Consider the following 13,912-nt stretch of genomic DNA (forward strand, 5'->3'; position numbering starts at 1 on the left):
GTTATTAATTAATGTTATGGTTCATGTCAAAAATGGGATATTTTCTTCCACTGTACCCTGAAATGGCCAAAAATATGGACACAATTTTACATCTGTATAAGTTCAAACTGGTTTCCCGGCCTCCGAAGAATCTGGAGAAAAATTCACCAATTCAACGAACTATTTGATACAAATTCGTACGTTTAGTCGGATCAGACGTTTGCCTCAGATATACAGGATATAAAATATTTAATGCTTTACCCAATCATATAAATACAAAATTTACCAATGTATCTAATAGAGAAAGAATTTTATAGTATAAAAGAATACCTAGGAATATCTGTGTAAAAATGTATGACTACTGTAATTTTCTTTTTAAATATTATACAAATTCTATGCACATATGAACTGAACGCTCCAAACATCACGTATTGGTTAGATGGAGTAAATAAATGAAATGTGTGCGAAGTTGTCAATGTATGAGAAATCTGTCAGTGTGGCAAATTCCAACGTACACTTGAAGAAAGAGGAGAATATTAGGAATTCAAAAGAAATGTAATCCATAGTTATATGTATCCAAACACACTGTAAAGGAAGTGAAGATAATATAAAACCAAAATGCAACATAAAACGCGAAAACCTCAATTAGATACAGAATCCGGTATTCTTGATAATTAACGGTTCCCTCTCACTAAGTAATACATTCAAACGAAAAGAAAGAATGAGACAGAATCTGAACATCGTCACTCATCCGTCCGTTCATAGACATGGAGGCCAATTTTGTGTGTTTTGTTGATAGTATTTGTTGTGTGTAAACTGGCTCCTTTTCGCGGAATGAATGTTATAGGATATATTTCAAATGAATAAACAATCATGAATAACTGATTTTGAAAGTTGTTGCCCTGAGGATGGAAACAGAGTTCTAAAACCAATGTTGGTTTTGAGAAAGGTCTCAGAGTAGACCGATATATGCACAAATAATTAGAAAATTCGTCACCGGATACAGAGACAGGTTATTATTTATTCATTGTTCTCCCTTCCCTATACAATTTAAGCTACAGACAAAAAATAAATTGGATATTTTTTTTAATGAAAAGTGAGTGGCGAAAACGTTAAATCCACTTTACACTACATGAATTCAAGATACTCACATTAGACTGGTCGCACATTGACAAGAGCAGGACAGCCAATACGAAGCTGAGAGAGAGAGAGAGAGAGGATGTGGGGAGAGAGGCCTGAATGTATTCACCATGTGACTCAATCACAACATTGGAGAGGCCTTTGTCTGGCACATGCTTGAGTGAATATGCGGTGCTACACAGGCTTTATTGCATTGTTCACAGTACTTCACCTTGCCTTGGTTGTCCTCTCTTAAAGTCAATGTGCAGCCGGCCTTACTCATCCCATTACGGATTCTTGTAAATAATAATTTAATCGGCGAATTTTCAATCAATGTTGTTAGCACCAAGACAAAGGTAATAAGAAACAATTTCTTTACCTCTGTTTTGACAACACTGACGGTAACTCAGCGGAAATTCACCGATTATTTTAGGGGGGGTGGGTGATTTGGAGTTTAGCGTCCCTTTTAGCACCATTGCTATATGAGGCAAATCCACAGCTTAACGTGAGATCCGCACCACGTGAGCTTCCACCAGGAACTGCACCAGGATCATCAATGCCAAAGACGTGTACAATAATCACACACTCACGAGAAAGCTCACATGACAAGAGAAGACCAGGGCGATTACCTGTTAAATTTATTCGTAATACAGTTCAAGCCAGTAATAATTTCGAAGTTACTGTCCAAAATTTGATCTGTGTAGCATCGAAACAAGCAACTGGCTCTCATAAATCACTAGTACATGCTCTGGAGCGCTCATGTATTAATTCGTGCTTATACACAAGCCTTAAGACATCATTTGCTCGAATTAGAGAGAATAACCCATTGTAATGAAAATTTCTTTCAGATTAAAATGATCATCTGACTTAAATAATGTCACTTAGCAGGCCATGCTTCTAGAGATATAAATTATGAAATGAGACATTAATAATCCTACTCTAGAAGAGAGAAAAGGAACATATACAGAAGTAACACTTAACATCCATTAGTAACTAAAGATCAACGAGTACACTGGAACATTAAATTGATTCTTATCTTCTACTCTCATTCTACATATACAGTAGTTAAGTTTTAATTTACAAAAATAGATACGACAAATAAGAAAGAGAAAAGATGATAATTACTTTACAAAGAAGCACAAATGAAAACCTTCAAATGTTCATTAGTTTAGCACTTCTCTTACCTATCTCTGTACACAAGAAGGCCTGATGCACAAACTCCCAGCATGATGTCAACGCCTTCCGAGTCTTTGGCCGGATGTAAGTCAACTCCATACATGGCGAGTTTCTTTGCATTTTCCAAATAATGAAGCTCAGCTTCCGCAGGTGTTTGGCCTCTGTAACATTAATGAATGAATGAAGATATATAGAAAGTTAAGCTGTATTATACGACAGTGCAAAAATCTGCATACATCATTGCAAGTTGGAAACGACTGCACGATTTGGGATTAAGTTTGTACGATGGTTACGGTGGAGCTCTACCTAAAAGGAAAAAGTATGTGAGATCTGCGAAATCGTCTGAGGTTAGAAAGCCACCGAAATACTAATTCTGCATAAGGTTTTACTAAACTTATTCATATAAGACTGTTTTCCTACAACAAGGTAATATTTCTAACGTCCCTGCAAGAAGATAAACGCCAAAACATTTTTTGTTTGTTTGTTTGTTTCCTGAAAATATAAGGCTTTGGAAGTGGACGTTTCTTAGTATCAATCCTTTACTTTCCTCAATCAAAAAGACCATTATCATTACTTTGAAATTCAGAACGCGATTTACTATTGGCAAATAGACGGCAATTTTTAAGTACTGAATTATGAAATGCATTTCTTCCACAAAAATGAGTGCTTACTTATTTTGTTTGGTAGTGATTCACTAAACTATGTGGATCTGAGGAAACACTGGCTCAAGGGCGATTAGAAAACTGAGAAAGATGATCTGACAAACAAAAACAAAAAAAAAAAGTCATGGAGCTAACCTGATATTTTGGTGTCCCATGTTAGAACCAAAGGGAGTCGGGACAACGGCATTATTATTATTAATAATAATAAAGTAACACTGCCACGTGTTGGTAACCATGGCACTTCCCTTCGATCAAGTTTTGTTCTGGTATCATGTCGTATGTGCACTAATTTGTGTAATTCCAAGCGTATGTAGGCATATGTAGATAGTTCAACAGGAGAGTAAATTATTTTATTGGGAGATTTTCAATTATCTGATAAAATAAATAAATCTGTTTGTGTGCTAATAATACTCTGTGTATGGCAGCACCGAGCACTGACATTTCTTGCAATCGCATAAGAAGGTTGATCAAGAGGATCAGTTGTTCAAATTTCAATATTAGAATCTTGCACCAACGAAGCAAGGTTTCCAAAGTGATTTGATTTTCATACGAATAACTTCATCTACTGAGAATGGTTACAGTTCAAGTGACCGAAACCCCACAGATAAATGAATTAACCGTGCAGAGAAAACAAGTAAGAAAAAGGTAGAATCATGCTATCAGCTTTTAAGTGATATTAAAAATGCGTCAATTAGTTGAAATAGTCTATAGTAATTTCTGACAATTTCAAGTTTAAAAAGATTCCAGTGATGTTATTATCCAATAAACAATACAGCTGAATTTACTCACTTGTGTGTTTTATGAAGCTCCATGACTTTCTCTTCGAGTTCCAGTGTCTGATTCGGTGCAAATCTGAAATCTTTGAGGTACGTCCTTCCATGTTCTTCAGCGTCATAGTCTCCCAGCTCTGACTGCACAAGGTAAGACCCTAGAAGGGCATGCGTCACGAAGGAGCATGGTAACCTAATACGCAAAAAGAAACAATTAATTAACTTCCAATAAATCTTATTTAATGTTTACATCTTCCTGCTTTTATGCAGAATTACTACTAGTTGAAATGGTGATATTAACAGTAAATGCGATAAAACATTTCATGAATTGACAGAACAAATTTTTATATATTTAAAACAATCACAAATTAAAAAACGTACACTATAAGTGCTTCAGATAGGAAGGTAAAGAAAAAAGTAGAAAAAGGAACACAAATTAACGAACACAAAACCTGTGAAGTGTCCGGGTAGGTGTCATACCGGAATGCTGAGTCAAGTGGCAACGTTACCAGTGTTTGGATGTATATCGAGTTTAGAAAAAGATAACACTAATGAGATAGGTTTGTTGTCGACAGTGCACGAGCAAACGAACAAATGGAAAAAATCATGATATGGAAAATGATAACTTTAACTTTTTATAGAATTTCGAAATCATAATAAATAAAAAAAATGAGAATGAAAAATGTATGTAATAATAAAATTAAACGATAATAATAAAAAAAACTAGCTAAAAGAAATGCAGTACAGTGAGGTAGGGTATTACAGATAGTTAATATCACTGGGGGGATTTGGGAACAGGATATATATGGAAGACCTGGGGAAGGATTTTGAGAATACATACACCTAAGGTGTGGTCAAAGGTACCGTTCTGATGGACTGTGCGTTCTGGGGTAGATGAATTTGAATGCAGAAGGAATATTGGCAATTCCTGATGCGAATCGAAAAAGGGTTGGAATTTCGGCTATGCATAAGTTTCCAGTGGTACCTTTGAGCAGCTCCATTAAACTGTCTGATGAGAGGGGGTAAGAAACGTAGGCAGGGTTACATAGCTTGACACCTAGTTTCTCGATAAAACGAGTTAGTAATTAATTTGTCGCGGCTGCCGACAAGACACACGTCGGATTGCATGTTATTCCTTTTCAACCTTGCAAAGTCTGTTGCAGAAGCCAAAAGAATGATCGACGAAGCATGTGGAGAGGACAGCGTTCGTACAAGTACGATGAAAGAATGGTTTACCAAGTTCAAGAAGGGAGATTTCGACTTGAAAGATAACCCTGGAAAATCTCAAGAATCAGAAAAATGATCTGAAAGCACTACGCCAAGATCTGTTCAAACAACCAAGGAATTAGGTGAGAAGCTTTGGAGTCGACCATTTGCCAATCGTCCAGTCTGCACATACTTAGCATGATTCAGAAAGAGGCAAATGGATGCCACAAAAGCTTACAGAACGCAATGTAGAGAGTCAACTGAATCCTTTGTGTCACTTTTCTGCTCACCATAAAGTTTTTTTTTTTTTTTTTTTTAATAGTAAAATTGAAAAAGACGGATGAAAAGTAAGTTCATTGATGTTAGCCCTAAAAATCGTAAATAAACCCTGATGAACCGTCAACTTCCGTTGCTAACACGTATATCCATGGCAAAAAGGTTTTGTTGTGCATCTGGTGTGATACAACGGACGTGTTTTACTACGAATTGCTGAAGCCCGGTGAAACCAATTGCTCAGTTTGAGTGAAAAAATTAAGAAACTACCTTATACTGACCAAGGGACGCGACAGATCATATTGTTGCATGACAATGCTCGTAACATGTCGTTTTGTCAACAAAAGAAAGTCTTCAACCCGGGTCGGGAAGTTCTTTCACAAGCGGCGTATTCACTTGATCTCGCCTCTTCAGATTATGATTCGGTCCCTATTCTCACTATTCACTATCTGGCCAGCACTTTGCAAACATCCAGTTTCTACTTTGTATTCCTATTTCTGCGAGACCCATCCTAATATTGTCCTCCCATCTGTGCTTAAGTCTTCCTAATGGTCGCTTTCCGATTGGACTTTCAGTTAAAACTTTGAAAGCATTCCTACTTTCTTCCATTCTGGCTACATGACCTGCCCACCTGAGCCTAATAGATTCGATGACCTAACAATGTTTGGTAAACGGTAGAAATCATGCAATTCCTCGTTATGAAGTTTCAACCATTCCCGTTCCTCTTTGGCATCACTGAATGGTTGGAGATGGATTTGGCATTTTTGTTTGGAGATTCCCTTGTTTCTCCTATGTATACCTGATTGTTAAGATTGCTTTTAATGACATATATCGGTTGGAAGTTGATACAATATGAATGTACATTATTAATATTACATAGAAATGAAGGTATAGTATGAGTGTACGTTATCAACGTTATATAGATATAAGAGGAGGGAGAACACTCGTGTGTGTACTGCTCGATAAAGATAATAAGTACGATATAATGAACATTGAGGTTTGAAGTATACGAATAATGCAACAACAAATAGAATTTGAACTGGATCTATTACGTAAGTATTTACCATTATTCAACTAAAGTTAAGCTAAATTCTGCACTCGAAAACAACCCTAAAACTAGTCAATTACATGGCCATGCCTGTACTCATTCTAATAACTATAATAATTCTAAAATAAGAGTCTAGAAACTTATCCGCTAGTTCTTCATTTACAATAAGCATATTATTTAATTCTTGATACATAATGTTTTAATTTAAAGTATTTCTCTCTTTTCTTAATTGTATATTACTTTTATATAGATGCCTATACACGAAATCCTTTCATCTAGGCTAGCATGTAATCTTTAAAAATATATATCCACTATATTATTTCATAATCATGATTTAGTTATTATTTACCAATTTCGTATTGCTATAAGAGCGAATAAACAAAGTGGAATACTTACTTTCCTAACAATATGTCATTCCTTATTTGAAGACACAGGTGATATCTGAAAAATAAATAGTAATATTTCAATAATTTATTCGATAATCATATTTTCCATTCTTTCGCAAATACTTGACGCTTTTCTACAGTTGAAACATGTTTGGTGGCAAGAACTCACAAATATTGGATATCACTGAACAACAGAACTTTATTAAAGAAAAAAACAATCATATGAAACATTATTTTTAATACTATAATATTTCTTCTTCCTGTTTTCAACACTTTACAAAATTACTCCCTTTCCGAAATTTTCTACAATTCCTTCCTAACAATAAAATAAATCGGTAAAACTTTATTTGCCTTTTAAAATTAAATTAAACTGAAAGTTACAACAGCAATTATCTAACAATCTCACATAAAACTTGGTACAGTCAGAAACAATATTACCTAAGTATAGGTTGTTGCTATAATTTCTTATGCCTCCAACCTATATTTAATATTGTTTCTGACATGCATGAAATACATACAGTAAAGAAAAATGAATTATATTTCCTCCATGTAACTATATATGTAAAGATACACCCTCACTCGAGACCGGTCAAATTTTAATACTTTATGACCTTACCCTATACAAGAGATAATGTGGTCAGAGCCATGCCTCCGGCCCAGGGTTTGAAAAAACCCGGGTTTTTTTTTAAAAAGCCCAACCCACCTGGGCCCATGTGGGTTTTTTCGGGTATTTTCGGGTTTAATCGGTTTTTTTCGGGTTTAATTGGGTTTTTTCAAAATATTTCAATGTCTTTGGGGTGAAAGTGTTAAAATGTGATTTATATTTCAAGATTATCATTGTCACAACTTGCAATAATTTTCTATTCACTGCTGTTTTGAAAAACTGGTCGCCATTTTGAAATTTTACGTTATATCGCCGCCAAAATATATACAGCTAATTTAGTGTGTCTCGTGCTTATATTCTAAAAATGTCAACTTAAAAGACCGAAAACTGCACTTTGTAGCGTGGATACCCGCTATTTTTTTTAAAGCCACCATTTTGAAATTGTACTTTGGTATGCCGCCAAAATCGATACTGGAAATTTAGTGTGTCTCGTGCATGTACCCTGAAAATTTAAACTTAAAACATCGAAGGTAATACCCTGTAGTATGTGTAGTACAGGCAGACGAACGAACAAATGTAGATCGAATCATCCCAGAAGCTTCAGTGACGTTTGCCAAATATGAACCCCAAATATATTAATTTAACAGCGTAAAATAAATGATTTTATTTGAAGGTCACTTTCGATATTTTGTGCGTTCAATTAGGTGAAATTCTCGAGCATTTGTTGCAAGACGTTTCTTTCCAGAAAATTAATTTAAAACAATTAACAAAGATATAATTCATATTTTATAAAGTAAATGTTTCAAAATGTCTTAAATGAAATCTTCCAGTGTAAAATAAATAGTTGTATTGAAGTATTCAGTTCAGATGCTTTGTGCGTTCAGTTGCGGGGATTTCCCGAGCATTTCTTTCGCGACTTTTTTCCCCCCTCGAAAATGCAGCTTTCTTTACTGTACATCGAAACTTCCACTAGTACGAAAGTTTGAATTCAGCACTTGAAGTAGTAAGTGTTACGTAGTTTTCGGAACTCTGAGCATTAATCATCTTAAATTTGACAATAATTTTTACGCTATTGTTAGTGTTGATTCTAAAGAATGCTTATTTGAAAGAGTACCAACAAATAACTGAAATAAACTGTTATTGTTGGAAAACTAAATTTTACTGAAGAATACTTCTGCTACCATCAAAGGTAAGAAATAATACTAATAGTTTTACTAATGCACTACATATTTACTGGTAGTACTGGCACATATGGCTTTAAACTCGTCAAACGTAGGGGAGACCGGGGCACGTTGTCACAGTAGCAATTCTGAAAAAAGCGAAAACATTAGCGCGCCGGTGCTGCTTTCTTATTTACTTACTAGATGCCACAACTAACTGTAGCCTATTCGTTTGGAGATGCGCGGGAACAACGGTGCTGCGTCAGTTGAACTTTGTCTGTTTTCAGTGTCATTTGTCTGTAGAAGCAAATATTTTTGTGTGTGTTATGTAGGTTACAAATAGAGCTTCATAATGTGCTACTTTGAATGCGCCTAATCTTGTCGTTTGGTATAGATATTTTGTAAAAAGAGTAATGGCGACGCGTGAGACAAGTTGTCACAAATAAGGCGGGGTATATTGTCACTGTGACAATGTGCCCCATTGTGTGTTATGTATGATACAAACGATAGGGTTATCTCTGTTTTGCAGACGGTGAGTATATACAGAAGAAAGACAGAGAGGAAAGAACCAGCAATGGAAGATCTACTAGTTGCAGCAAGAGCTATGAAAAGAAATAATAACCCCATATTAATACGTAGGCCTGAAACTGCTAAAGAATTTCATGTCCACTACAGAACATTGGCAAGATTTTGTGCACGTGTTACAGATGGCGAACTACAGTTCGGCCAATGCTCATTTACATTAGGTTATTCTTCGTAATACTAGGAAGAATTACTAGTATCATACCAAAACAAGCTTCGCACATATAATTTGGACTCACTACAAAAGAGGTTCGCGATTTGGCTTACAACTATGCAAAAGCGCTAGGATTGAAATGCCCAGAGTTGTGGAATGAAAAGGCCATTGCTGGCCCAGACTGGTATCCGGTATTTCTGAAAAGACATGGTGCTCTTGCTATAAGAACTCCCCAAGCAAATAGTTTTGCACCTATAAACAATGTCAACGAAGGTCCAAAGAAGATTACGATTCTTTCTCAGAGGAAGACGATACATTGTGTTTAGTTTATGGCAATCCATACAGTGCGAGTACATGTAGCGATAAGTGAATTCAGTGCATTCGATGTACGGAATCGGCGCACGAAAACTGAGGGAAGCAGAACTTGTTTTACGTGTGTATTAACTGTGGCTCTGACGATGACCTCCAGGTATGGTACTTTGTAGAAGCAAGAGGATAAACATTTTCAAACTAGTTTGCGGTTCGTACTAATAAAACGCAACTAAACTTCGTAATAATATTTACTCCTCTCCTAGCTATACAGTAGTCCTATCAGAGGAATTCTTTGCAATTCATAAACTACAATCAGAAACAACTTTTTAAGGTGGCATTTGGCTAATTTTGTGTAGGCCTATTGGAGACGTAGGCTATGATTTGATAATTTCGTCATTTTGTTATGACCTTTCAGTTTGTAGTTTTGATTTCTTAGCTATGAGTTAGTTCTGTTTTCATGGCAGTTTTGGTTTTCCTACAAAGCTTGATGTAACAATAAATATTTTAGGTTAAGAAAATATAAGCTACAGGTTCCCCTACTTTCTTTCCTATTTAACTAATATAGTTTCACCTTTCATTTAATTATGTTTTGATTCTCTTTCAGACGCTAAGTATTTAATGCTAGTAACATTTATAGTCTTTTTGCATTAGTAATAGTTGCATTAATAATATCTACCAATTTCTGGAAAGTGCCACAAGAATAACTTGTGACAATTTGCCCCATATATTGTGACAACTTACACCGCTTATGGGGTACATTGTCACAACTGTATTGATCATAAAACATAGTACATAAGTCCAGTTCAGAGCGAGTTACATTGGACAGAGAAATATATGTTATGCACAAGATAACAAAGTATGTGTATACTAAAAATTATAATTTTCGGCCTTACAAGAGCATCACAAGAAAATAAAACGTGAAAATTGTGACAATGTGCTCCGGACTCCCCTATGAGGGATAACGTCCCTCGGCATAGCCGAGTCGGCGAGCACACTATTTACGGAAAGTATTTTCTAAAATATAAAATTGCATTTTTTTTTAAAAAAAAAAAGGCTATAAGCATAATCAATACATTAATTTGCTATATAATTATCTCAAGCTAAGGTAAGTTTTTTTTTCATTTATTCAGTACATTCAGAGCTTTATAAAGATCTTATGAAGAATGTTGTTGTATAATTTAACGTGAAAGCATTTAATTCGCCCGAGGAATGTCCAAAGTTTGATAAAAATCACTTTCAATGTAATCAACTTAGTTGTAGCAATAATATATTAACAAAAAGCTCAAAAACCCAGGTGGGTTTTAAGGTGGGTTTTTTCAGGTGGGTCCAACCCGAAAAAACCCGGTGGGTTTTTTCGGGCTGGGCCCACTTGGGCAAACCCTGCTCCGGCCACCTTTGGCCCTTGACCTACTGGAGGTATCCATTTTGTTTCCTTTCATTTATAGATTACATTGTTGATATGCTCCAAAGTGGCATTCGACAAATCTCACATTACTCAAATATTCGCAGTTTTGAATTTATCTTCGAATGTTTTTCATCTTCGTATGATACAATATTCCTTCTACTATGAAAACTGGTAAATTAAAGAAGTAGTGGTACAAGCTGTATTTAATATTATGGATTAACTGCGAAAATTTTAATACCAAGCTTTCTGCTTGAAGAAATCAAAATGTGGAACGATGTTCCACAACTTATTCTCGAAACTTGAGTTTAACGGAGTTATATAAGACGGAACTTACTGTTTAAAGAGGAATCCGAACCTTTAGTTGGTTTTGTATCCGATGCAAGTAGTCTCACTGGTAATCAAACCAGGGACTACGCGATCACAACATGTGAGTTAGGTACTCTGTCAAAAAATGCTTGGTTGTAACCGTATACATTCCAACCGCTCATATTCCATGAAACACTTTTATTTCTAAATAATGTTAGTTAAACTATCTAAAGTTATCATATTTGAAATTTGAAATAATAAGCTGAAAGTTACCAAACACTCAATTTTAACTTGCGCAACCACCACAAACAAACAAGAAAAAAAAAATTGAAATATTGCAATTATTCATACCAATTAAAGTAGTTCGATTGGTAAGCTAAATAAAGAAAAGCTTCTGACATAGGAAAGGCATGTGTATAAATCTTACTGTATAAGGATAAAGAGAGCGAAGTTAAATTTGGATTATGGTAATCTGGACAAAAACTGGAACGGAATTATTAAGAGTTTTACTCAAAAATTAAGTCTGCATCAGTTTTGAACTTACTCTTCAATTCTCCCAGGTACATAGTGAATTGGTTTGGCCAAATTGTTATATTATTATTATTATTATTATTATTATTATTATTATTATTATTATTATTATTAAGTATTCTGCCTTTCGGCAGGTCCTGGGACTAATGAGTTTTTTTTCCTTCCTTCCAATTTTAGATTTTGGCCTGGAAATGTTTCTTCCACTTTTGTCGATCTTCAGCTTCCTCTTTTAACTCCCAATATTTTCTCTTATCCTTCAAATCATCGATCAGCTGTGTTCTTCTTCTTCCTATTCCTCGCTTCCCTTCCATCTTTCCTTTTACGGCGGTGTGAAGAAGAAAATTTCTTCGCAACATGTGTCCAATCCAATTGGCCTTTCTACGAAGGATGGTGGCTAGAAGTGTCCTCTTTTCTTCTATCCGTTGTAAAACATCTTCGTTTGTTGCTCTCTTTGTCCATTTTATCTTCTCCATCTTCCTCCAACACCACATTTCGAAGCTCTCCAAATATTTCTTCTCTAACTTCCGTAATGTCCAAGTCTCTGAACCATACAGTCCAATGCTCCATATATAGCACTTGACCAACTTCTCCTTAAATCCAATATTGAGCCTGCTAGTTAAGAGTGATCTTTTCTTGTTGAATGCTTCTTTAGCTATGGCAATTCTTGACCTGATCTCTTTGGTGCAGTAAGCGTCTCTCGTCAAAATACTTCCCAGATACTTAAAATTATCAACCTCTTCAAGTTCTCTTTTTTCTACTCTGATTCGTAAGTGCATGTTTCCACGGGATATTCTCATGACTTTCGACTTTTCAATGTTAATTTCATTTCATACAGTTTTCCAGTGTCAACTATTTTGTCAATCATCTCCTGTAGTCCTCCTTCGGTTTTCGCTATTATAACCGTATCATCTGCATACCTGATCTTGTTAATGATCTGCCCTCCAATCTTGAAATCTCCAGTTCCCATTAATGCTTCTTTTATTAAACATTCACTGTAAATGTTGAATAATTGGGGCGACAAACTACATCCTTGTCTGACTCCTCTTCCAATCTCCACACTATTGGTTTCTCCTTCATTCAAGCGTAGCTTCACTCATTGTCCTGTGTACAGGTTTTGAATGAGTCATCGATCTCTCCAGATGACTATTTCTTTAAGTATTTTCAGAAGTTTCGTCCAATTGACTCGGTCGAAAGCTTTTCGCCAGTCGATGAAGCACAAACACAACTCTTCCTTTACATCAAGAATTCTTTCTGATATAATTCTCATCAATCCAATAGCATCTCTGGTGCCTTTTCCTTTCCGGAATCCAAATTGATCTTCTTCTAACCTCTCATCTATTTTACTTTCCAGCCGCCTATTCAGTATGCGTGCAATGATTTTTCCAGTATGGCAAATCAGGCTAATGGTTCTGTGATCGCTGCACTTCTTTGCTTGGTTTTTCTTGGGCAATGCAATCATTGTAACATCAAGAAAATCCTTTGGCCATTCTCCACTTAGGTAGATCTCGTTAATAAATGAAGTCAGTACTTTCATTGCGTTGTCTTCTAATCCCTTGAGCAAATCTACTGGTATGTCGTCTTTTCCAGTGGCCTTTCTCCTTCGCATGTCTTTGATTGCTTATACTAAAAGATTACATTCTTGTGAAGCAACGTTTCAGGAATAGTGTACGAGACATGAAGACACTGCCAGGAGCGGACATTGATTCGGATCACAATCTCCTGGTGGCGGAAGTGAAAACTTGGTTAAAGTCGATCAAGAAAAATGGGAAAAGAAAATGAAAATGGAACTTGGAGCGACTAAGAAATATCGACGATGATGTGAAAGAAGAAATTGAAGAAACATTCTGTGCAATGGGCGATGTGGTAGACAATATAGAGAATAGTTGGGGAAAAGTTAAACAGATTCTACTTGACACACTCCCTCCACAATAACATTGGCAGGATGGAAAGGGTACCGAGAAAACCATGGATGACTGAAGCAATGCTTAAGATGATGGAAGAAAGCAGAAGGGCGAAAAACATGGACATCAAGGAATACAGAAGACTGAATAATGAATTAAAAAGAGACAGACAAAGAAAAGTACATGATGAAGAAATAATGGAACTTCAACGGTGCGGCAGATATGATCTGATGTACCAGAAAGCACAAGAATTAGGAGGGAAAGCTAACAAAAGTATACGAACGTTCGGCATCGAAGATCAAGAAGGTAATGTAACCACTGGCCATCAAAGAAGTTTT

At 35.7% G+C, this 13,912-nt stretch overlaps 1 protein-coding gene across 6 annotated transcripts in view; it reads right to left on the reverse strand.

The window, feature by feature from the left end:
• Positions 1-13,912, reverse strand: part of cora (erythrocyte membrane protein band 4.1 like coracle) — a 106,100-nt gene that overhangs the window by 61,758 nt on the left and 30,430 nt on the right. For all 6 annotated transcript variants that reach the window (XM_081742724.1, XM_081742732.1, XM_081742716.1 and 3 more), the window contains exons 6-8: positions 6,630-6,674; positions 3,726-3,899; positions 2,283-2,435 (exon numbers count right to left, since the gene is read on the reverse strand). In XM_081742724.1, coding sequence (XP_081598850.1) covers positions 2,283-2,435; positions 3,726-3,899; positions 6,630-6,674 — 372 coding nt within the window. The remainder of the gene's footprint in view (positions 1-2,282; positions 2,436-3,725; positions 3,900-6,629; positions 6,675-13,912) is intronic.

Source organism: Thermobia domestica, chromosome 2 (assembly GCF_964235325.1).
Source record: "Thermobia domestica chromosome 2, izTheDome1.hap1.1, whole genome shotgun sequence".
Classification (NCBI taxonomy): domain Eukaryota; kingdom Metazoa; phylum Arthropoda; class Insecta; order Zygentoma; family Lepismatidae; genus Thermobia; species Thermobia domestica.